Source organism: Erpetoichthys calabaricus, chromosome 2 (genome assembly GCF_900747795.2).
Source record: "Erpetoichthys calabaricus chromosome 2, fErpCal1.3, whole genome shotgun sequence".
Lineage (NCBI taxonomy): Eukaryota > Metazoa > Chordata > Cladistia > Polypteriformes > Polypteridae > Erpetoichthys > Erpetoichthys calabaricus.
Window position 1 is genome coordinate 75535282 of NC_041395.2, and position 27315 is coordinate 75562596.

Below are 27315 nucleotides of genomic sequence, written 5' to 3' on the forward strand. Positions count from 1 at the left end.
CTCTCTCTCTCTGCTCCTGACGGAGGGGGTGTGAGCTGCCGCCTTCAACAGCTTTGTGCCGCGGTGCTTCGCATACTTAAAAGCAGCCCTATTGATTTGTTTGTTTTTCTGTCTATCTCTCTGACAGCCTGTGCTCCTGACACTCACTCTTTTGAAGAGGAAGATATGTTTGCATTCTTTTAATTGTGAGACGGAACTGTCATCTCTGTCTTGTCATGGAGCACAGTTTAAACTTTTGAAAAAGAGACAAATGTTTGTTTGCAGTGTTTGAATAACGTTCCTGTCTCTCTACAACCTCCTGTGTTTCTGCGCAAATCTGTGACCCAAGCATGACAATATAGAAAATAACTATATAAACATATGGTTTCTACTTCGCGGATTTTCTTATTTCGCGGGTGGCTCTGGAACACAACCCCCGCGATGGAGGAGGGATTACTGTACACAACACTTCTCTGAAATTTGCTTCATGGCTTCTCAAAGCCCACTTTATTGGCCACACTACCTCGCTTGAGTAAAATGTTTTTTATTTAACTTTTTGTTCATATTTTCCGTGCAGGAGCCCAGCACTAATCGGGTGCTTTGTGGTGGACAGAATGTATTTTGAAGAGATCGGTTTGCTCGACGAAGGAATGGAGGTCTACGGTGGAGAAAATGTGGAACTTGGTATCAGGGTAAGTAACCTTACCATAGTAAGACATTGAAAAAAAAGCAATATGTGTTTATTGTTCCACATTTTTTAACAATGTGTTGAGTTCACATTGAAGGAAATCTGCAACAATGATGTCTTCATATAAAAGGGGATGAACCTAAAGGAATAAACACTTTGAAAGCTATGAAATTCAACATGATGAAGTGGTTGAAACTAGCATCTCCAGTCACTATGAAGTGCCTTTGAGCTGTGCTGTTTAGTTGTTTGGTCTTTTATACAGTACTTGAGGTTCAGAAAGAGAGGGTTCAGAGGTGAACTTAGGGTTGACTACATCTCTGCACTTGGATTTTTGTCTTAGATTTTGTCAAATCTGGGGTGGAAGAAGGAGACAAGTGAGTGGCTTTGAACAAATCAAATCATTCCCAAGTATACATTTCAGGTCATTCTCCTGTAAAAGACTTTACACCCACCCATATGACAACAATTTCAATTCTTTTACGTTTTTACAATAGGATTTCTTGTGACTCAGTAGCCATTGCATATTTCAACTGCTTACTAAAAAATAATGGCAACCTTGCAAAGTGCCACATGCTACCACTTCTTGTCATTTATTTTTATTTGTTTTGGTTCATTTTGTGTGTCACCCCAAAGATTTGTGCAGCCCAACTTCTGTCTGATATAGTCAGTGATAATAACTTAGCCATGAATATGGTTATTGTTACAGCTTACTTATGGGATTTTGTTTTCTGGGAGAGAAAGAGATGGCCTACTTATGAGCATCCTTTTGTAAAGGTCGTCATATATTATGGTTGCTGACCACAATGGCTGAGTGCACCATCGTAAAATATTGAAGGAGAGGTTATATTGTGATGCAAGATGGAGGCAGTGGTCCTGGTGCTGAATTTATTGGAATGGTGGAACTTATCTTGGATTTTGGAAGAAAAACTTAAGGGTTGTGAACAAGAAAATAATTCTACTGTGTTATTATTTGGTAATATTAATATGAAACTTAAGACAGCAGAAAAAGCAAAGTCAGACTAATAACCCTAAAAAGTGGTCTTATTAGAGAACACACAGACTGTTTCATGCTTTTATAAAAGAGAGGAAAAGCTATCTAAATAAAGTCTTTAAATATTCCTCTTTCTTAGTCCTGAATAATTCATCATTCTTGATCCTAGAGAGATGCATTGTGTGAAGGATTTTGCTGAGATAATTTTCTAATCAGAATTCATTCAACCTGTTGTGGTGTATCTTAACATTTGAACATTAAAACAATCTAGATGAGAACAGGCCATTCAGGCCAACAAAGCTCACCCGTCCTATCCACTTAATTCTTCTAAAACAAAACTCGAGTTTTAAAAGTCCCTAAAGTCCTCCTGTCTGCCACACTACTTGCTTGCTTATTCCAAGTGTCTGTGGTTCGCTGTGTAAAGAAAAACTTTGCAATGTTTGTGCAATATTTAACTTTAACAATTTTCCAACTCTGTCCCCATGTTCTTGACAAACTCATTTTAAAGTAACAGTCTCAATCCACTGTACTAATTTTCTTCATAATTTTTAACATTTCAATCATGCCTCTTCTTAATCTTCTTTTACTTAAACTGAAAAAACTCAGCTCTTTTAATCTTTTTTCTCTGGTCTTTTTCTAGCACTGCTGTGTCTTATTTATAGCCTGGATACCAAAACTGCACACAGTACTCCAGATGAGGTCTAACCAGTGAGTTATAAAACTTGAGCCTAACCTCCATTAAACATTAGACATTAAATTTCATCTGCCGCAAATCTGCCCAAGCCTGTATGCTGTCCAAGTCCTTCTGTAATGATTCCACAGATTGCAGTTATCCACTTAGCTTGGTATCATCTGCAAACTTAACCAGCTTGTTACTTATATTCCTGTCTAAATCATTTATATATTATGAATAGCAGCAGCCTTAGGACTGGGACACCACTCTTAATATCAGCCAGTTCTGATAAAGTTCCTCACACTGTCACCTTCCGCTTCCTGTGTCTGAGCCAATTTTGCATTTCTCTGCACACTACACTCTGAACTCCCACTTCTATTAGTTTGATGCCCAACCTTTCATGTGGTACCTTATCAAATGCTTTCTGAAAGTCCAGATAAATAATATCATAAGCTCCACTTTGATCATACCATTTTGCTGCTTCCTCATAGAAATCCAGCATGTTGGTAAAACATAACCTCTCTCATATGAACCCATGCTGTGTGTTCAGTAAAAGTTGTATTCTTCCATCCATTTTCCAACCCGCTGTATCCGAACACAGGGGTCTGTTGGAGCCAATCCCAGCCAACACAGGGTAGGAAACAATCCCGGGCAGGGTGCCAACCCACCACAGGACACACACAAATGGGCCAATTTAGAATCGCCAATCCACCTAACCTGCATGTCTTTGGACTGTGGGAGGAAACCCACGCAGACGCAGGGAGAACATGCAAACTCCACGCAGGGAGGACCCAGGAAGCGAACCTGGGTCTCCTAACTGTGAGGCAGCAGCGCTACCACTGCACCACCCTACTTGGATTCTTGCCATATGTTGCTCAATCTTATCCTTAATAGATAGATAGATAGATAGATAGATAGATAGATAGATAGATAGATAGATAGATAGATAGATAGATAGATAGATAGATAGATAGATAGATAGATAGATAGATAGATAGATAGATAGATAGATAGATAGATAGATAGATAGATAGATAGATACTTTATTAATCCCAATGGGAAATTCACATACTCTAGCAGCAGCATACTGATACAAAAAAACAATATTAAAGAGTAATAAAAATGTAGGTAAAAACAGACAATAACTTTGAATAATGTTAACGTTTAATTATTATGTTTAACAATTCCTTCCATTCATTTTCATGTGATGCACATTAAGCTTACTGGCCTATAGTTTCATATAATGGGATAATATTTGCCATTTTCCAGTCTTTTGGAATTTCCCCAGTGCACAGTGACTTCCTAAAAATATGCATCAAAGGTTTGTACATGTGTTCACTAGCATCCTTAAGAACTTGAGGATAAATATGTGGTCCTGTAGAGTTTGATTTCAGTGTATTTAATCTAAATGGTACTTCTCCCTTTGCAGTTTCTAAATCAGTCAGTACCTCCTTTGTAGTCCCTGTTACTGCTGGGAGGTTATTCACTTTCTAACTTGTGAAGACCTCAGAAAAATGCAAATTTAGAGCATCTGCTATTTCACTGTCTGTATCTATTCCCCTTTACTATTTCTGAAGTACTTTGTCTCCTCATTGATTGTTCTTTTACTAGTAAAATACTGAAAGTATCTCTTTGGGTCATCTTGCACCTTTTCTGCTATTTTCCCTTCCAACTGTCTTTTAGCCTTCCTAATATCCTTCTTAATGGTTGTCCTCATATGTTCTCATACGTTGTACAATTCACATTGGAGTGATTAGCTTTATACACCTTATACAACTGTTTTTTCCTTTGCAACTTCTTTTTCAACTTTTAATTAACCCACTGCAGTTTTGTTTTTTTTAATTTCCTACTAATTACAAATTTACTTATGTACCTGTAAAGCATTTTTAAACCTGTTCCACTGCTCCCTGGACTGTCATTACACTTAAAAGCATATCCCAGTGTATCCTCCTATATTCTTTGCTGCATCTGCTCTCTTCTAATACTCTGAGAACTGTATTATATTACTGGCCATGTGCGCCCAACTACGTTGCGCGTGTTAAAGTTGCTTGTGAAGGGCTCCCTGTTTAAACGCGGCTGCCAGTCGTGAACTGGGCCCTTCGTCGCACAGCATTATGATTATTTATAAGGGAAACAAAATTACAAAACAAGGAACGGCCTACTTGGAATCACTGTCCGAATAGTAATTATGTGGTGGTGGAGGAGCATTTCTGCTTCTCTCCGTTCACAGTCTGTCTCGTTTTCATGACGCTGTCGTTTCCTCTCACGATCTCTTCTCAACCTTTCTCCAATCTTGCAGGTTGCTTTGTGGCAATCCAAAGAGTAAGGAAGAACCAATGCTTCTTTCTTGAATTCCAAACGTTGACTGATGGAAAATCACAGAAGTGTGCCCGACTTATATACTCTGACTGCCGACTCCAAGAAGTGGGTGAACATTCGATTTGGACGAAGTGCTGCCAACGACGGTCGATAGAAACACAAAAAACCACAGTCTCGACAAACGAAGCAGGTGTTGACACCAGATCTAAACACAAAGCACGGTGTCAACGCCAGATCTAAACACAAAGAGTGCTATCGACAGTGTTTGTAAACAAAAGTAACAACCAAGGTGTTGTGTATTCAGCCAGTACAAACAGCACGTAGTCTCCTTTAGTTCAGTCCTCTTTAATCACCACACTCCAACCTCATCCAACGATCCTCCCCCTCACTTCCTCTACTCCTCCATCACTACTGCCCTCTACTGAACACAGCAGGAACACCACACAAGGCAGTGAATTCGCGGACAAAGATCAAGATCCAAATGAAGATTATATATAAAGATGATCACTTGACCCCAGTAGTTCAATCTCTTCTTCATTCTTAGTTCTATCCTGATTATTACAAAATACTAAATCTCAACAGGCTTCACCCCACATTGATGCTTTAACATACTGTGTTAAAAAACAGTCACTGATTACTTCTAAAAACTCCTGTGCTCTGCTATTTGCAAGGTTATCCCAGTTAATATTCAGGTAGAGTCCCCCCATGACTATAATATCCCCTTGTAAACTTGGCTTTTTAGTATTACTAAAAAGATGTGCATTGAAATTAATGTCTGCATTGAGGAGTCTATAACATACTCCTAAAATAAGACCTCATTCCCTAAGGCTTTCAAGGTGAAACCACATGTCCTCACTAAGATGGAGGTCATCACCTAACAGAAGGGGACTTGTGTTTAAATTCTGTTTGACATAAACAGTAACCATACCTCTTTTTCTGTTCTGTCTATCCTTGCTATAAAAGTATATCCCTTTATATCTATGTTAAACTCTTTCCCATCTTTGTTATATAGTCAGGTAAATACATTGATAATATGTGAAGTTGTTTAAACATCCTCACACTCAATAATGAGTAAAGTAGAAAAAAAACAAAGAAAAAATAAGCAATTTGTTTTATCCACTCGTATAGCCTGGTCCTGATCAGAGAACAACTTACAATGAGGATGTTCCAGAGCCAGAAATATTGTGGGGTTCGATGGGTATATTAACTGGACATATACTTCCATTATCAAACCTGTTTATTCCAGGTTACGGTCAGGAGGGCCAGGATGTACACTAGTATGACTGGGAGCAGGACAGGAACCAGCCTTGAATAAGGCACTAGTTAATCACAGGGCACATTCACATACTGTACACTCTCATATGAGAATTGGTACAAAGAATAATAACCTAAACATAGTAGGAATGTCCAAATTCTACACAGGCATTACCCATCCCAGGATCAAACACAGGACTCAATAAGCTCTGATATGGCCGTAAAACCAGTCCTCTAAATCAAAGAAATAAGAATACTGAGCAGTCAAAAGCTATAGTGTAGAACAATTTAAAGTACATGTGGGGACAGGTAGTCCATGTTTAAAAAAATATTTATCCACTACCCAACCCACGGCGTAGCATATGCCACATAATTATGTATTGATGGGTGAACACTTCCTGAAAGACACAGTTGTCCAAATGGGGTGGGTTTGAGGATACGACTGTAGGTGAATGAACTGATGAAACTATGGAGAGGGCAACATACAATTGTCCATGACTGACAATTGGAGGACCGCCATCGTACGGTCATTCAGCGATTCACATCCGTAACAAACAAACTGTTTTACACGCTGCATACAGTGATTCACATCTGCAACAAACATGATTTTTCTTAGATGGTCCTGTCATGTCCACCCTCGCACTCGAAGCATACACACTGCTTGGTCATGTGCCCGCTCGCAAGAGCAACTGACAGAGACCCTCCCACCAACTGTAAGACCATGGGATACCCCTCGCAAACTGTTTTACATGCTTCATACAGCGATTCACATCGAAGCATACACACTGCCTGGTCATGTGCCCGGACGCAAGAGCAACTCACAGAGACCCGCCCACCAACTCTAAGACCATGGGATACCTCTTGCAAACTGTTTTACATGCTGCATACAGTGATTCACATCCGCGACAAACAAACTGTTTTACACGCTGCATACAGCGATTCACATCCGCGACAAACATGCCTCTTCTTAGATGGTCCTGCTGCATCCATCCTCGTTCTTGAAGCATACACACTGCCTGCTCATGTGCCCGCTCGCAAGAGCAACTGACAGAGACCCGCCCACCAACTCTAAGACCATGGTGTGTAAAACAGTTTGCGATGGTGGACACGGTCATGCATCGTAACCGAAAAGAATAATGAAAAGTCAATGTGGGTCAGAGGTGCATGTGGAGTGTAGCAGAGACGAACGCGAATGACGCCCTGTTTTGTGAGTTGCTGCATCTGAGTTGGTGGGCGTGGCTCTGCGAGTTGTCATCGTATCCAATGACGCCGTGTTTTGTGAGTTGCTGCGTCTGAGTTGGTGGAGTCTGAGTCTACTATCCACTTTCGGGGTGATGATTGACCTCCAAGGTTATTCCTCTTTTTACAGTAATCCCTCCTTGATCACGGGGGTTGCGTTCCAGAACCCCCCGCGAAAGGTGAAAATCCGCGAAGTAGAAACCATATGTTTATATGGTTATTTTTATATTGTCATGCTTGGGTCACAGATTTGCACAGAAACACAGGAGGTTGTAGAGAGACAGGAACTTTATTCAAACACTGCAAACAAACATTTGTCTCTTTTTCAAAAGTTTAAACTGTGCTCCATGACAAGACAGAGATGACAGTTCCATCTCATAATTAAAAGAATGCAAACATATCTTCCTCTTCAAAGCAGTGCGCGTCAGGAGCAGATAATGTCAGAGAGAGAGAGAAAAGCAAACAAATCAATAGGGCTGTTTTGCTTTTAAGTATGCGAAGCACCGCCGCACAAAGCAGTTGCAAGGAAGGCAGCAGCTCACACCTCCTCCATCAGGAGCAGAGAATGTCAGAGAGAGAGAGAGAGACAGAGAAAAACACACAATGAAAAATCAATACGTGCCCTTTGAGCTTTTAAGTATGCGAAGCACCGTACAGCATGTCGCTTCACGAAGCAGCTGCACAGAAGGGAGCAATGTGAAGGCAATCTTTCAGCATTTTTAGACGAGCGTCTGTATCAGCTAGGTGTGCGAACAGCCCCCCTGCTCACACCCCCTCCATCAGGAGCAGAGAATGTCAGAGCAAGAGAGAGAGAGAGAGAGAAAAGTAAAAATCAAAAATCAATACGTGCTGTTTGATCTTTTAAGTATGCAAAGCACCGTGCAGGAAGCATATCGCTTGATAAAGCAGCCATATGTAAGCCCAGCAAAGAAGAGAGCAATGTGAAGGTAATATTTCAGCGTTTTTTGAGGAGTGGCCGTATCCTGGTGCGAAGAGCCCCCGTGCTCACAATATATTTGAGGAGTTTTATTTAATACGTAATACGCGCTCTGGTTGGGTAGCTTCTCAGCCATCTGCCAATAGTGTCCCTTGTATGAAATCAACTGGGCAAACCAACTGAGGAAGCATGTACCAGAAATTAAAAGACCCATTGTCTGCAGAAATCCGCGAACCAGCAAAAAATCCGCGATATATATTTAAATATGCTTACATACAAAATCCGCGATAGAGTGAAGCCGCGAAAGTCGAAGCTCGATATAGCGAGGGATTACTGTATTTTTATTTTGTTTTATTGTAGAATCAACTCTTGAGAGCGACCAGTAGGGCACTGTTCTCATTCTCTAGCACCTTTGCCATCACTTCCTCTACCTTTTCATATCTTAAATCATTCTTGATGCAGATTGATGACTTAAGTGCCAGCTTAAGTGAAAAATTAAGGAACACGTACTAAATAATTGCAACACAAACACTGACTTAATCAGTTTTAACATGAAAAGATGCAAACAAAAGAAGAGAAAAAGCGTGCTGCTAGGGTGGAGAAAAGAAGAGCTGCTCAGGAAGCAACAAGAGCATCAACCTCTGAGCAAACGAGTGGAAAACGTACAGAGAAAGAGGATGAAAACTAGGAGTGCTCAAGTCAAGTGTATTCACTGCACGTTATCGTGCAGTGTGCCGTTACTGGTATATAATAAATGAAAAGTTGACTGACTTACTTACTTAGTCAGCTCATAAGCAAAAATACTATTTCCCATTTTGTTACAAAGCTGAAATTTGGAAGGTTTGTAGTTGTAGGTTAGTATTTATCACCTAAGAAAGGACATTTTGATATATTAATATGGAGGGGTAAAAAACATCCCTATAATAGAAAAATAAAATACCCTAAAATCTGAAAAATGCCTTGACTGATTTAATTGAAATTTGGTGATATTAAAGAAAAAAAGAAAATTAGGCAACTTTTTTTTTATTTCTTGATAAATGTTTTATTTATCAATATTTATTAATGTTTTGTAACTTACATGCTCTGTACTGCGCTGACATTAGGCTTTATGCAAACGAAGGATGCAACAGAAACAATTGACAGCAGCATTAGCCAAAAGGGTGGATGGATACCTGAAGAAGAAACAATGTCCTGGACCCCAATGATATTGTGATTGTTGTGTAAAGTGCACACCAATTTGCTTACAGGGCTAACAGGTCTACTGAGGACGCTGTTGCTGCTGCTCTCCATGCTACCCTGTAGCATCTGGAGCACCGAGGGAGCTACGCATGTCTCCTCTTTATCGATTTTAGGTCTGATTTTAACACCATCCTCCCTCACAGATTGGTGTGCAAGCTGCTAGACCTGGGACTCCCGTATTCCACCTGTCTATGGATTGAAGACTTCCTGACAGACCGCACACAAAGGGTTAGGGTGGGCCCTCACATCTCCTCGACCATCAGCGTCAGCACTGTGTGCTGAGCCCCCTGCTCTTCACGCTGTACATACATGATTGCGCCCCCGCCCACCACAGCAACACCATCATCAAATTTGCAGACGACACCGCTGTGGTGGGGCTCATCTCTGGGGCGGATGAATCCGTCTACAGGGACGAAGTGGAGCAGCTGACAGCATGGTGCACCAACAACAACCTGCTCCTGAACACAAGTAAGACCAAGGAGCTTGTTGTGGACTTCAGGAAAAAGAAAACGGACATCAAACCACTCTACATTGGAGGGGACTGTGTGGAGAGGGTGTCAGACTTCCGCTTCCTGGAAACAGATGGAAGACCTGTCCTGGGGTGTGAACACAGCTGAGCTGGCGAAGAAGGCTCAGCAGAGACTTTATTTCCTCACAGTCCTCAGGAAAAATAACATCCCCCAAAAACTGCTGGTGTCCTTCTATCGCTGCTCTATCGAGAGTATCCTGTGCTACTGCCTCTGTGTGTGGTTTTCCAGCTGCACAACAGCGCAGAGGAATACACTTCAGCGGATCATAAAGACTGCCCAGCAGATCATCGGCTGCTCTTTACCCTCTCTGGATGAACTGCACAGCTCTCGCTGCCTCAGGAAAGCAGAAAACATCTTAAAAGACTCCTCACACCCCGCTCATGACATGTTCCAACTGTTGCCATCAGGCAAAAGATATAGGAGCATCAAAACAAAGACTAATAGACTAAATAACTGTTTCTACACTGTTGCTATTAGGGCACTGAATGCCACCTAATCACCTCCAATGCAGCAGTGCAATAGATGACATCTTGTGCAATAGTGTTCATGTGCAATTAAGATCTTATGTTGAATGTTTGTATTCTACCTTATATCTTCTAATCCTTTTTTTAATTATATTTTATTTATATTTTGACACCGCAGGGACTGCACCTAATTTCATTGTATTTGTTTCAATGACAATAAAGATATTCTGATTCAGTGAAATATGGAAAAAAGAAAGTTTGGTCAAGCTGAATGGTTAGCTAGCGCTGTAAAGCCTGAGTGCCAGTGCCAGACGCTGTTGCTGTGAGTGTTGGTGTTGCTTCATCAGAAGCAAATGCAGGGAGAGAGAAGTAGAGGCAGAAAGTGGCAGTGCTGGATGGCTTACGGAGAACACCCACCAGATACTTGACTGCTGCAAGCTTGGCTATTTGCTTGGCTTTGTTTTCATGTAGCTTTGAAAAGTGCCCTCAAATGCTGAAGGCTTAGGCCTGCACATGTGCTTTTCTAGCACATTGTAATCCCTGTGAGATGCTCATCCAACTCTTAATAGTCCTGTAGAGTGACTTGGAAGACATTCTAAAATTAGAAGTCTGAAGATTACAAGTGTTCCATTAGGTGAAGCTCAATTTAATTACAATTTAGAATGAATGAATGAACCTGTCAGGCTCTTGCTAGTGCTCTGTCTCTGGTTTTAGTTTTGTTTTGTTTTTCTTTACAATTTGCATTGTTCTCTTCATTAAAAATGTTAGTGTTAAGTTCTTTCTTTCAGTATCTAATTTTTTTTTCTTGATTATTTTGTATATTTTTGTAGCAAGCTTCCTTTTTATGCCCCTTGTGACTTGTGGTTAGAATAATGTTACTTCCCTTCTTGGATGTCATTAAAGACAACTAAAAGAGGTGTTCATCAGGAAGGACATCCAGCTTTAAACACGTCTGCTTTAATACACCCTATTTGATGAGATATGACACTGACGAGAATTGCAGTACATTGGGAGGAGGGTGCAGTCTGTTGTATTTTGTGGGCACCCCACTCACCTATGTCCAGCAGAAAGATGGGGAACCCAATTTATGACGGTCCAAGTCTTGATGCACAGTGGGGTGGCCAGTTTCGAGGCATGGAAGATGAAGGCAGGATAGTAAGAAGAAGGTGTGAAGAAGAAAGTGTAACGGTTGCAGCTTGGACTCTTAAGAATATGATAGGAAAATCAGGCATGGTGAGAAGATGGGGGCTGTATACAGGTGATATGGGGAGAAGCTAAACGTGTGAGAAGGTGTAATGGGAATGACAGAAGGTACAAGTTTTTCTGGCAGAGGAGAAGTGATGGCAGTGGTGTATCTCCTGTATTTATGTCTAAAGAAATGGACAGATGAAGTTGTTGAGGTGAAATATGTGAAAGAGCATTTTGTAATTCTTAAAATGGCCGTTGGTAAACAACAGATAAATATAGTGTAGGCCCCCAAATTGACACAAACAATCAAGAGAAAGTTGAGTTTTGGGACAAGTTGATAGAAGTGATGTCTGAGGCACCTCAGGTGAACATAGTAGTAAAGGGTGGCTGTTTGAATGGGCATGTTGAAGCCAGTGATAATGTGTATGAGAGAACCTTTAGCTTCAGTGCCAGGAATGTTGAAACTAAGCCATTTTATATTTAAGAAGGAAGAAAACAAGTTTATGACATATGAATTTAGTGGTGTATGGGGCAGACTGAGACATAATTAAAAATGTGAAAGTGATCCATAGAGAATGTTATGTATGACAGCATTGCTTGGTTGTAGAAGAAGTTTTAGTCAGAGGCAAGAAGAAAAATAAGAGATTATGTGCCGAGGTTGACAGTTTAGAAGTTGAAAGATAAAAGTGTAAAACATTGGTAACAATAGTGAGTGAAGTTTCAGAATCATTTTGTGTGCATAGCAAATGAAGAAGCATTGAAGAATGTCTGGATGAAAGCATAATGTTATTAGACAAGTAACTAACAAGTGTGGACACCAGGGGGCACCCCAGGTCCCCAAACACCCAACACATACACAACTTAAGAGGCTAAAGAATCTTTTATTATGGAAAACTCTTTAAAGCAAGCGTTTTCCACCACAACCACAAGTGCAATAAGCCCAGTGGGCACACATCAACTCTTTTCTTCCTTCTCTCTGTGTTTTAGTGCCTCCTCCATTTCTCCTTGCAAGCATTGCAAACCTTCCTCCTTACTCTGACTCATTGATGTGTGGCAGGCAACTCCTTTTACCTAATCCCCGGCCTGTCTTCCGGTCATATTATGCTGCAGCTCTGAAGCACTTCCTGGTGAGGTTAGGGACTCCAAAATCCTGCAGCTCCCCATGGATGCCCCCACGGGACCCAACAAGGCTGTCCCCCAGGACTACAATACCCGGCATGCCTTGTGGGCATCCATGTGGGGATCTGAGCCTGGGCTCATTGCCATATAGCAACAAGGGGGAAACAAAGCCCTGTATAAGCTGTTTCCCCTGTCCTTCCATCCTGAGGGCATCCCAGTCAGGTAAGGGCACTGACCATCCTTCACACAAGACACAAGAAAATATGGTTAAGGAATATTTAGGTAGAGAGAAAAAGACGAGTTGCAGCAACAAATGACAGAAAACAAAGGCATACCATCAGTAAGGAATGAAATCAAAATTCTAGAAAAGCAGTTGGTAGTTTGCAAATTGGAAAAAAGAGAATATGTTCACAATTACAAAGCAGATGGCAAAAGAAAGACAGGCTGGAATTGGTTAAAAATGTAGTGGGATTAACAATATGAAGAAGTTACCGAATGGGGTAATGATGTTCATTGTTAAAAAAAATGTACACTTAGGGATCATAAGGTTGTATAAGCACTGAAAAAAGATGAAGGTAGGTAAAGAAGTGGACCCAATTAGAATGACATTGGAAATGTTAAATGCAGCACAAGGTCCTGGAGTTGAATGGTTGACAGGTCTGACATGACTTTGTGTGAAGGAAGAATTCCAGAAGATTAAAAAAGACGTGCGCTCATTCCAGGATATAAATGAAAGGGAGATTCACTGGAGTGTGGGGCATATCACACAATCAAGCTTTTGGAGCAAATAATGCAGATGTTTGAGATAATAATACCTTAGAAATTAATCAGGAATCAACTGAAAGTTTTTGAAATGCAGTTTCCATGCCTGAGAAGAGTACAACAGATGTAATCTTTTTTGTCGGGCATGTACACGGAAACCATCTGGCAAAGACAAAGAAGTTGCATTGTGCATTTGTAGGCATTTTAAATGGTGCCATGAGTGGTGGAAAAGTAAGATCTAAAATAATGGTTAGTGTCTGCTATGATGTTAATAAGTGAAGAAGCACAAATTGTGCTCTGGACTGCAGAAGGGTAAAGCGAAAGGCTTGAAGTAAAGGTGATACTGCATTAGGGAACAGTTCTGAGTTTGTTACTTTTTCATGAGTATAGGAGGTGGTGACCAGAGAAGTGTATAAAGGATTGCCAAAAGTAAAGCAGAACTGAAGAAGAAGATACTGAAATGGAAAGCTAGTTTGGAAGCTGAAGACCTTAAGGAGAATGCAGAAAAGATTTTTAGATTTTAATTGAATTTAATTGTTGGGGGCAAAAAGAGTATCAGAAATGAAAGGTTTTGGTTGTTGTGACGTGTGTGATAAAGGTGTAGGAATAAACTTGGTCCTGCGCATAGTTTGTCAGAAGATGCTGGATGAAATATGTAGAGGTGTGAAACATAATCTGCAGGCTGATTGCGACCAATGATGGTATAAAGTGTGTGAGCAGGGTACAGAATACAAATGTAGTAAGTGTAGACGTAGATATCAGCTATAGCTTTGTTTGGAGTAAGTAGGAAGTTCTGCCATTTAGGTAACTTGTTGAATGCAGATGGAGGTGCAGGCACAGCAGTGATAGCCAGGGTCAAAAGTGTGTGGAAGAAATTCTGAGAGTTGTCCCCCATTGTTACTTCTAAAAGAGCCTCTCTGGCACTAGTAAAGTTAATGAAAATTACTGGAGGAGCTGTATGCTCTCGGGGTGTGAGACATGCCCCATCAAAGTGAAATGGGAATCAAAGCTGGAAAGACTAGTGATGTGAATGATTGGACAGATGTGTCAGTGAGTGTAAGAAAGATGAATGCAAAGTTAAGAGGAAGAAGATAATAGGTGTTGTCCCAAAGAGGAATGGACTAAGCTAGTTTAGGCATGTGAAGCAAAAAGCAGAGGATAATTGAGTGAAGAGGTGCACCAAAATGGAGTTAGAAGGGAGGAAGCCAAAAAGGGATTCCAAAGAAGATGTGGCTGCATGTCATGTTCGATGATATGACACAAATAGATTTCAAACTAAAAGATATCCAGGGCCATGGACAGTGGAGGAAAAAGATATGGGGGCAATTGGATAACCTGGAAAATATGTGTTAAACACCGATGATGTATCAGATATATAATGCGCTAAAACTATTGTCACAATCTTGACCACAAGTCATGGCAAGGTTTGGGGCAACCACCTGTATAATTGGTATCCTGGCTGCAAAATTGTAAAAATGTTACACAGTACTGATGTGCAGAAAACCGAGTCCAAAACAGAACTGAGGGAATAGGGAAAAGGTGGAGGCTTTTAAAGGGGAAGACAGGAAGTGAAATCAAAGGGGTCGGGTTCATGAAGGTCTTCAGCCATAGGTTTGACATCACAGGGGCCAGAGCCGGCAAGGTCTCCTTCCATAGGCTCGGTCCCGCAAGTGACATCAAGAGGGCCAGGTGGAATCTCCCGTGAATGGTCTGCAGGAAAGCGAGAAAAAAGAGTCAGTGCACTCTGCCACATCCCGGTATGTCTCGGAACTGCCCTTACTCAAGCCCTTTAGCTGCCTCCTATGCACACGTGTGTGACACTATATATTAAATTAGTTATTGAGGAATAGTCTCTCATAAGTTATCTTCCTACTAAATAGCCTAAAGAATCAAATTGTTCTTAGAATTATATTGTTAAGACTATTTGTTCAAAACAATTATTGTTATTAAGACTATTGGTTAAAAACAATTATTCATTCATTGCTTCATTGACTCTTTGAACAAGCCAAAACACCATTGTTGGGAGCCTCACCAAGTATGAAATGGAATCCAACCCTGGAAAATGGGCCAGTGCATCAGAGAGAACACTCTCTCATACATCCATACCCTTATACTGGTGCAGATTCAACCTTAGCTGTATATCTTTGGGTAGTAAAAATTGTGGGGAAGTGGAGGTCAAGCAAAAACTTCAGAGGTGGAGACATAAGAGTGTGGGACACGACAAGACTGAGTCAGAAGTGAAAAGGTATCTGTATTAACCACTTCTTCATCATTCAGCTTTCACTAATAATAATGACTAATAGTGAGTAATATTCTGTTTAGTCTAAATGAAGTAATGATAAATCTCCATTTATTCCAAAGGTTAAATATATGTGTAAGTAGACATCTCGTGCCTTTTGGAGGTGGAAACCTGCTTTATCTGTGTGTTTGAAAAAGACTTAAATAGTTCATATCAAGAGCCTTCCTTGAATTTTTACAGAATCAGGTAGTGTGTATAAAAGCAAAGTTATTTAAAAGTTGAAATAATCCAGAAGGCATTACATGAACTGCAAAAAGCAATCAATATCCATTAGCTATTTGCCTTAACCATAATATATTGTATATGATGAGAATATGTTGTCAAGCAGCTTTGGGTTCTTGATATTGATGGAAATGACTTTTAAACTTAAAAAAATGCCTAAGGGAGAATATGATAGCTTCATCCAGTTTAGAGAATGCAAGGAAGGTAAAATGTCTTCCAATTCAGTAGCTGTTTCAGGGTCAATAAATAGATAGAGTCTGACTTAATATAGCTGTTCTTATATTTTTCATAGCAAAGAATATAACTTTGCACAGCATTGTTTTGCCGCAGGCTCTGATTAATTTAGTGCTTATTGCAGGAACTGATTTTCAGTCTTCCTTAGGTCTGACTCTCAATAACTGGATTTAAACTGTCTCTGTTTTATGGATAAACCCACTGCTCTCTGTGTGAATGTGTGGCACTGCTATATATTGGTGTGCACATCTCTCTACAGTTTAAATTTTGTAGATTTTCTTATGTGGCCTTAGTTGTTAACACTGTTAGATGTGTGATGATCTCCAACGTTAAGTAACCTTATCTACTTCTCTGTTGTTATGTACTCACTGGCTCTTAAATCATCATTTTTTTAGGGTAACTGAAAAATACTCATTGCTAGAGACATCCACTTAATAAAAGAACAAGTGTCTATGTATCTGTGTGTCTGTCTGGTCGCTGTGTCTCTGTTCTATGCCATTTGGTATGGGATTCATAAAGTCAGTACTAATGTTTGTGATGCGCCATCTGTTGGGATGAAAAATGCAATGCATTTTATTACTATGTGCATTGCAAAAAACATCCCAATAGATGTTTACTGCAAACATTTACACTGATTACTTAGATTTCAAACAGTTTTAGTACAGTTAGTAACATAAAATTTCTTAAAGAAACTTACTCCAGGTTAAGATTGAGAGGGGCCAGAGCCGATCCTAGCCTAACAGACACAAGGCAGGAAACAACACTGGATATGGCGCTAGTCCATCACAGTGCTCACTTGCACACTCACCACACACCCATTGTCGCAGTTACAAAGGGGCCAATTTGGAATCGTCATTTAAATGTGCCTTTTGGGAGGAAATCCTATACATACATGGACTTAATGTGCCAACTTCACAGCTGCTGTATCCGTAAAGAGACAGCACTACCCACTGTGCCACTATTCTGCCCTTTAAGAAACAGCATTTTTTGATTAACACTACATTGCTAGATGAAGGATATACTGTATGTGAATATGTATTGCAAAGAAAAAAATAGGTCAGGATAAAAAATTGTGAGTCTCCGGTGGGTGGGAAAATCCTTAATTTATAATCTTCAGAGTTGTAAAGTTGCTTTAGCATACTATTGGCATTCAGTATTGCTCATTGTTTAGAATTACTTGTTCTGAGCCAGAGCCTTTAACTTTTGCTGGTTGTTGGTTCCTCGTCTTCTCTTAAGGATGCAGTGATGGGAAGAGTCAGTTCAGGGTCAGTTCATCATTAAAGCCAGGCTGTGGAAGAAACAGCAGACTAATCATACTTCCAATCTGAGCACGGGCAGAAATCCTTTTAGTAATTTGAGCACAATACTTCAACTCGGATTTGGGGTTCAAGTGATATCGTCAGACCTACTATGACCCAGTACCCTTAGAAACCAGCGGCAGCCCATATCTAAAAAGTGGGTTTTGACCCCGTGGCTAAGAAACACAGCTTTAGACATTTTTAGAACTTATAAAGAGGTTCACTTCCTTAGATCATTTATTTGATCTAAGCTACATGCTAGACATACTGTATGTTTGTTTAAAAGGTTCCTGCTCTGCCAACTTGGGTAAACAAGATGACTCGGGTCCAAATTTTTCAGAAGCACAGTGGAACAGCAATTAGCCCAAATTTAGTGCTAAGGGTTTTAATTCCACCCCCAGTTATTGTGCATGTGGTATTTCTTCAGACACGTTAGATTTCCTTCCATGTCTTCAAAACCATGCATGTTAGATTAATTGGTGATTACAAATTGGCCTGTTCAGGGTTGGTACCTGCCATTCACCCAATGCTCCCGGAATAGGCACTGGCCCCATACCACACTGATAAAGTGGGTTTTGGAGTGTATGCATGGATGTATGGAATTGCAAATAAACCTACTGGTCTTGTGTTTTGGTTTCCCCAGCATGCACTAACAGCCATATATATTTACATTCAAATCACACCTCACCTCATTATAGCCATGACCAGTGCCCATATTTATCTAGTGTCACAGAGTAGGGAAATGGTCCTAACTGGCTCAAAAATCTCAGTGTAATGCAAATTAGGAGCAAGAGTATTCCAGTTAACAGTTTTCATAATTTTTGAAACTGTAGTGAATTCCTCTAATTACAATGAGAGGACCACGACACGCACATGAAGCTCTTAACTTTAGTATGAATTTATTACAGTAGTTTTGGAAATGAATAGAACCTTAGCCCTAATTTGATCCTATTTTCTGATGGTGAGTTTTGTAAACCAGGAAAGAGAATATAACCACCCAGACTAGACACAACGAAATAAGCAGTGCATATATTAGAGGAATCCAAACACGAGTACACATATATTCCCCTTAGAATATCATACAAAAAGAAAACAAAACAAACATAACAATTTAAATGGGAGCACTATTGAATAACCATGTCTGTAACAGAACTGGTCTAGTGTAGACACGAAGGAAGGAAGGAAAGAAAAAAATATATCCCCTAGTTACAGGCAGAACATGAATATAACCAGCCCATACATATATATATATATATATATATATATATATATATAAACATATGTTTAAGACAGACACACACCTGACTTTGACCCCACAATCTCCAGATCTCCTTTTTTAAGCAGGTATTCTTACCACTGTGTATTTTCTAAAAGATCCAACCTGACTCTTTAATCCTCGGTTAATTCTAGTTCACAGGAAAAATGAAACAAGTTGTGCACTTTCCCTTTGAGCATCCCTCACTGTGTAGCAGAAGATGCAAGCTTCAATAGTAAAAAGGCAACGTCCTCTGATGGTTCACCAGCACTTTTAGCAGTGTGCACACAAACCAATCCAAACATGTTGGAATCTTGTGCCTTTTTGGAGCACCCTTTGGACTCCCTCTCCAGGTTCCTCCTCTCCTCCTTTCCAAAAGCACACCACTTTTTTGAAGAAAGTGTATCCTCTTACGTCACAGAACAACACATTACGCAAGGACCTCCCAGGGACAGCTTGATTCACCTCTCCCCTTATAGTGATATCCTACAGTTATTTAATTCACAGGACATATATTTTCAATTAGACCAAGGCGTCAGAAACAGATAATATGTAGGACTTGCCACACAGTCCCCATCCCTCCCTCAAGAGAGGGACCAACGTAGGGCTTTTGGTTTGCTACATGTATAGTCTGAGTTTTAGTCTGTAATTATTAGGTCCTAATACTTGGACTATTTTTGTTGGACTAGTATATTTTGGCACAAGCCTGGAAGCAAATTGATTGATTTTGGAAGATTGTGTGTGAGACCTAAGTCAGGCCAGGCCACCTACAGTATAGTGGGCCTCTTTCCTATGTTTATTGTAAGACCTGGCGTGCCTGGCCTTGGCCTTTGCCACACGACTCTCCACTTGCTTCTTTAAAGTATCAAGCTGCTGAACTGTAAGACAGGACAAAGAATTTGGATATGGAATGTTGATGAGATGTTCGAGGGGTCCATTGATCTCCCTACCAATTGCTAATAGAGTAGGGGTCTCTCCATTTACTTCATATACTGCAGTGGTTTTTTTTTTGTTTTGGTTTTTTTTATACATTTTTTTGCTTTTATTGTCATCATTCCATACAAATAGATAAATTTTTACAAAAAATAACATTAAAAACAAATCAACCCCTACCCCTGACATGTACTGCAGTGTCGAGAGCAAATTTAAGCTCCAGCAACCAGCAGCCCCAGTCCTGATGGTGCCTACCCATAATGCAATCATAGTTTGAATTGTTTTGTTTACCCACTCCATCAACTTGGTTTGGGGATGATAGATCGTTGTAAGTTTCTTCAGCTGGATTTAGGAGATGGCATGAGCTGTCCTAACTCGCAAGGAGCTGCCAGCAGATGCCGTTCAGGCAGAGATCGGCACGTGCATTCCAGGAATGGTGAAAAGCTTTATTAATGCTGTATAACAATTAAGTAGATAACAACGATTTGACAGAAATTGAATAACATTAGTAACATATCTTGTACGTTACATGATCACTCCATTTACATGAAGAACCTATGTACTGTCAGCCGAAATGAAAGTATTAGTAATGTTATGTTTTTTGGCCACAGGGAAAATGCAACTTTGCAATACTGATGAATTGGGTATGTCACAACCAACCATCCCTGTGTGGAGTTTGCATGTTCTCCCCGTGTCTGTGTGGGTTTACTCCAGGTGCTCCGGTTTCCTCCCACAGTCCAAAGACATGCAGGTTAGGTGCATTGACGATTCTAAATTGTCCCTAGTGTGTGCTTGGTGTGTGTGTGTGTGCGCGCGCGCCCTGCCCGGGGTTTCTTTCCTGCCTTGCGCCCTGTGTTGGCTAGGATTGGCTCCAGCAGACCCCCGTGTCCCTGTAGTTAGGATATAGCGGGTTGGATAATGGATGGATGGAACTCTTATTTGGTGTGTTCCTGTTTTTCTGTCTCAGTGCTCATTACAGTATTATTGTTGCCAAGTGTCCTAGTTCAATGCCCGACTCTAGAGTATTTCATTAGAGTGACAAACAGTAATGATTTTATCTGAATTTAATCACATCCCTTTGAATATTAATTATTATTAATATTGTGGTGAAGCCTTAGCTTTAGTATCAGAAACCTGCATAATCATGATTTCCAAGGAAACTACAAAACACCTTCATGAGTGCCATTTTGTGACGTCTGGCTACCCTACAGTAGAACCATTTTGGCTTTATTCTTTCAAGCACAGGTTTTGACTTCCATTTTGTGTTTTTGACATTTGATTTTCTTAGTGCCCTTTGGTTATTAACCCCACACTTGATTTCTGATTTTTCTTTTGTTTTTTCATTTTTATGTCATTCAGAGAGTGGGTGTTGGATTCTTCATAACTATTTTTCATTTTCTACTCTGCAATAGGACAAATTCTTAAATTTGTAGTTCAGAGATGCTTGAGAAAAACGGGCAGAGATCCCTGATTTCTACATGTATGTATATACTTGTATGTATAGTTTGCATTTTCGTTTATTTGCCCATTTTCAAATTCACCTGAACCTGATTAGTTTAGCGGGAGCCCAGAGTCTACCTTGACAGAAATGGGTTCAAGAAGGGAACAATCCCTGCACAGACAGATTTGCCAACACAGGTGCCCAGCCACACTAATTTACAATTAAAGACGCCAGTAGTATAACATAAATGTCTTAGTTCACCTTCTCACAAAGATTTTGGGAATTAAGGCTTTGTCATTAGAGTATATCTTATAAATGCTTGGAATTTTCATTTTGCAACCATTAACTCTCAGATTATGGAAATTCCTGTAACATTTCAAAAACTATGGTTTTAAACGCTGGTGCCCTTTTGTACCAATTTTTATATACTCTACTTACCCACAATTGTAAAATCAACTACAGTACATCATTATTCCAATTATACCAGTTGGCAACACCACCACTGTATGTGGTCTGAGTAGTGGCAATGAGAACTTTTAGTATAGGAAGGAGATTAATATAATGACATGGTAGTGCCAGGATAACAATCTCATTCTAAATGTAAACAAGACTAAATCAATTGTTATCAACTCCTAGAAACACAGTGCTTATCGCCTGTTATCAGTTGTTATTGATAGCTGGAATTGTTAATTGCTTTAAATTCTTTAAAGTTCACTGCTTATGTTTTGTGGCACTTTAACATTAAGCACACCCTAAAGAACAGGTGGTGATACCTTATTTTCAGTAACAGCTGTGAACTGTAATATAAACACTATAATCGTAATTTTTGTTTATCAGTGTGGCATTAGAATATCATTGCCAGATTCACCTCAGGATAGTATAAATACACGTCAATCTTAAAAATTAAGGTGATTCAAAATATTGTCCTATTGGTATTGGAAAAATTGCTGAAATTGTCCTCCGATCTGTCAAGGACATGCAAAAGTGCAAAAGCTTCTGAGCATCATCAATGACGTTCAGTCGTCCCGCTGAGTTCCTGTTCAGACTTTTTACCATGTTATCAGGACTCAAACAAAACAACTCAGAGACCTGTTGACAGTAAAGTGTTTAGAGCATAGTATTTATACGATCTAATGCAATTTAAGAATATTGGTGCTTCATGAAGATTTCTTATTCTGGTTAAACTATTTTTATGCCTTAACTGAAGTTTTCCAAGAAAACTGATACTGTTAAAATAAATCTAGAACTGAAATTCTGCAGTGTTTCAAAGAGAAAAGGGAGGTTTTGTTCCTGCCTATAATTGATAAAGATTTTAAGGTGTTCATTTGATTTCTTGAACAAAGATCCAGTCATCTATCAAGTAATCAGTCTCTTGGGAGTGGCTCTCCCTTTGGCAGCTGAATTGGATGAAGGGGGGTTGAAAATGGAAGCAAAGAACTTTATGGTCTTCATCTGATTTCTTGGTTAAAGAAAAGACCTAACAGCGGTACGTTCAAAGGATCACAAACAATAATGAAGGAATATTTAATACTGTATATTATTCATAGACTTAGCAAGCACCACATGGGGTTTTCTCACAGTAATTTTGTTGAAATAAGATCTAAAGAACAAGCTGTAGGCTTTGTCATTGAGATTCTAATTAAAATTTCTTATTCAGTAATAAATAAAGGTTACTTAAATAGTTTTGCTGAGGGCTACATGCAGAATCCTTTTGGTGTCTGATATGACTTACTGCTGCTCCTGATCTGTGCTTTCATGTTCAGTTTTCCCTGAATCTGCTTAGCTTCATCTACTGTATTACTTTGCAGTCATAAATGGGATAAAGTCACATGATGGAAGGCGAGAATAAAGTTAAAGGGGGAGTTTGCTTTTCATTCTTTGCAGCCAAGCTGGTCAGTTCCAGTGTGAAAGCCTTTATTTCCAAACTGTGGTTTAGTATTTTTTTCACCTGCTTGTTATGACTTCTTTTCTGTCTGCTCATCAGGATCTAAATGCCTAACTGCTGTCCTTGTTTCTGAAGAAGCAATCGAGTATCATGTTCTTGAAGGACAGCTGTCTTCAGTATAGGCTAACATGCCCTGGGAGTGCCTTTTAAGAATTGTAGCCGCTGTAGTAATTAAGTTTGTTACCTTTTCACCAAGGCTGATATATTAAGACAAGGAATTATAGCAGTAAATGAAAGATTCACATAGCTTACTATTAATACAATCATACTGTTACACTACTTAAAAAAACTGCTGAAAGAAGCCCATGTAACAGCAGTGTTGTAATGGGTCTATATGAATCAGCACTGGTCTCTTCAGAGGAGCAGGCGGCATTGTCTTACGTAGATACAAGGAGAATGGTAATTTTCTAGCTGTCTCCAGACAAGCATCAGGTTTTCTAAGGTGCATCTTCTTAAAGACATTTTTTTTGTTGTAAAGGCACATAAATACAAAAGAAATACTGGTACACTTTTCAGTCTAATCTGATTAAACCTTTCATTCTGTATATTGGTTACAGTGCTGGCCACACCTCTTGTACATGTCAGAAAATGTTACATACTTTCAATTTGGGACCTATACATCTTTCATAATTGTGTTTAGGAACTTGTAGATTCCATTTCTATTGCTTTTTTATATTTGACATTGTTTTTATTGTTTTGATTATTAATTTTTATAATTACTTTAGTGATGTCATATGTCATGCCATTTTGGTGTTTGTTGATCTTGTGGGCACTGCCATTGTGTCACTTATTTTCCACGACTGTAGCCATATTGTTATTAATGAGACCCATTGCTAGTCATGTGATCCACATGTGATGTGATGCTATTTAAGATGGTGAGATGCTATTTTTAGTGTCCAGGATTTGTATTCACTTTATTACAACAAGTGAATCTAAGTGCTTATAGATAGAGAAAGGATACCAGAAAGCAGTAAATTGGGTTTCCAGATTAGAAAATTAGAAATACGTGACACTCTTAAAATCTCTATCTATATTACTATATAAATAAATTTATACATGCCCCCTACACACCCAGACCCATATATTATATAAAAGTAGAGACATAAGTTAAAAACATAAAGCAAGGATTTTAATGGGTTATGAGGAAAACAAAAGTAAAATCATTTGAAAATTATTCAGTACAAGCTAAAAAAATTCTGTAAAAGTGAAATCATTTGAAAATATTTATTTAATACAGACAACAGAGAAATATTATTAATATTTAATACAGGCAGTTAGAAAAAAAGTGGGCCGTGGCATATAGTAATAACACACTTTGTTGACACTGTACTGTATGTTGCAATGCTGATACAGAACTGCACAGCAGCGCGGCTGGAGAGCAAAACGGTAAGAGTGTCGCTGTCCTCAGCCTACCATAGCAACTGAACAAGTTGCAAACAGGCAGCAAACACTCGTTTCCTTGTTACATTTGGGTTATTTTCATCAAGAGAATCTGAGAAAAGAAAGTATAATTACTTATAAAGTTACAACTAAGTACTGTAAGAAGGTAGTAAAAATATATTTTTATTACGAAATTTGAAAATGAACTAAATACGGGACATTTGGGTGTCCCTGAAAGGTCAGTACGGGACAGGGGACAAAACTGGCATATATGGGACATGTCCCATATATAAGGGACATCTGGCTACCCTACAGTAGAACCATTTTGGCTTTATTCTTTGGAGCACAGGTTTTGACTTCCATTTTGTGTTTTTGACATTTGATTTTCTTAGTGGCCCTTTGGTTATTAACCCCACACTTGATTTCTGATTTTTCTTTTGTTTTTTCATTTTTATGTCATTCATCTTCCAAATCAACTTTTTGAGCTAATTTTAATTAGGCCTCTGTACTTGTCGTCTTTACTACATCTTGGCATGAGATCTTCAGGTTGCTAGTAAATCCAGTTTTATTTTTTTAGGAGGAAAGACATATTTCTGTTATTTTTAAGCCTGTTTAAGTTGATGCCTTCATCTTATATGGTGTCTAATACTTAGGCCGCTTACATTTCATATCTTACACTTATGCAATGTGAGAATTTGTATAAGGCTATTATTGAATTATACAGTTATACAGCAGAATAGAGTAGCTCTATTGACTATAACATAACTTTTATTTACAACAGCTCAATTTGCAATCACTGACTGAAGTATCTGAGGTTTTATAAAAGTAACTCACTATAACTAATTTTAGAAAATGAGAATAGATAGCAGGGTCCTTTTTTTAACTATCAGCCAGAGTTGCACTGACAGTTTATAGTTTTATAGGCTCATAGGGTACAGCGACATTCTTACTCCCATGAGCTAATCAATATGCAACACATCTCCATTCTCCAGCAGCATAATTAGTGAGCAGAACTACCACCATACCTCCAAACCCCTGCCTGCCTTATATGAAAATACCTTCTTAAAGAAAACATGAGTGAACCTGTATGTTTCCTCTTTCTAGTAAGTATTTCTTGTTCAGTCTTCTCTTAGCATTTTTATTAATGATGGATTGGAATGTGTACCCTGGGAGAAGCTGGGCATGAGTGAAAAGAAACTTTTAATTTGAATAGCAGCTCTGTACATATAAAAAGTACACAGAGGAGTATTGGTGAGTGGTACTTTCTTGAAGGAGAAAATCTTAAGAAGCAAAGCCAGAACCCAAGCTGTTCTTTGTTCTGAGCTCCTTAAATGCATATAGAAGTCAGCTGCATTGGCTTAAACTTCAGTCTAACGGGCTAATTAGAGGGAAATTATTGGCATTCCATTTGTGTTGCATAAAGATTTAATTTCTGATGTTGCTGTCATTCAAGTGAGGCAATTAACTGGTTTCACTCAGAATTTACTGAGCTCTGACTTCACTGACAAAAATATCAACATCCTGCTTAATATGGTTTTAATGTCTTATTTCCATAAATTCACATTAATGTGCAGACATTGACATTCTATTCACCCATCTGTCCTTCGCATTTTATTCATACAAGGCATATAAATTGCTCCCATCTCATTGAAATTCAAATTTAGGTTCCTTTAGTAACAGTTTAATTTTCAATAATAAATAGGATTTTATCCTACTTTAAGCAAAATAGGTGAAAACTTTGTTAGAAAAAACAGAACATCTTTCCATTTTATGCAGTTTTAAAAAATATTACATGACTTAGAATCACTTAGAAAAGGAATTTCAACATTTCAACATTGTCTGATTTTTGGACACCAGCTTTGTGAGGGCCCAGCAGCTTCAGCACCCCATTATTTCTGACATAAAAATATAAAAAATACCATTAAAACCTACTAATATTCAATATGATCGGTTGTTTTATGACTTTAAAAATGCTTTGTTGCTGTCCAGAAAAAGACTTCCAATGTAGCTCATGGGAAAGATGACAAATGTCTGCTAATGTTATATACTGTTAATCTGTCTGTTTCGGTCTCCTGTACTACCCTTAGTAGTGTGCGTGATATTAGCTTAGGATACGATGTTTAGTTAAACAGAGTTTGCAATGGATATGACAAAAAATAATAGCAAAAAAAATGAAAGCATGGATAAATTTGTTGTGCAACTAAATACAATTACATCAAGAGGAGCACAGTCATCCACTACTCAGGCAGACGCAAATAGTAATTCAGAAAACACAAATTCTGCAAAAATGATAGGAATTTAGATGTAGATGTACTGCAAAAAGGTTAATATTCCTCCTGCAGCAAAAAGGGATGAACATTTAAATAAAAATGGATGAACACGCTCCCATAAATAATAATAATAATAATAATTCATTACATTTATATAGAATATAACACACACCTTGAAAGGTTTATGTCAACTTTGCTGGCAAGAAAACCTGATCATCTTTTCAACAAAATGTGAACTGTCATTAATTGAGTTCTCTTAATTATTAATTTTCTTTCACTATTGTCCATGCTAATGCTATTGCACTGCATATCATACCCATAATCATTTTCTTTTCAGTTTGACAAGAATGAAGCTTTATCATTGAAATTGTAATCTACACTGTCTTTTTACTGGTGAATTATTGCTTATGTAAATGATAGTTTTTTGATTTGGTATCATTAGCACTGAATTGTAAAAGTCAAAGGCTCATAAACAGAAATGCATGTTTTCCTGTTTCCCAGGTCTGTGGAAATTCTACACAACCTGATCAGTGAAGCAACTAAATTGAGTTGATTAATTACAAGCTGTCTAGGGGGTTCTGTAATAAAATACTGCATAGGAAGAACTTGGTTAACTGGAAAGGAAAAGCCAGAGGTAATTGCACATTACCAGTGGC

At 38.9% G+C, this 27315-nt stretch overlaps 1 protein-coding gene across 1 annotated transcript in view; it reads left to right on the forward strand.

The window, feature by feature from the left end:
- The window catches only part of LOC114645984 (polypeptide N-acetylgalactosaminyltransferase 18), a 771561-nt gene that overhangs the window by 572232 nt on the left and 172014 nt on the right, over positions 1 to 27315 (forward strand). The window contains exon 6 of the mRNA XM_028793932.2: positions 557 to 671. Coding sequence (XP_028649765.1) covers positions 557 to 671 — 115 coding nt within the window. The remainder of the gene's footprint in view (positions 1 to 556; positions 672 to 27315) is intronic.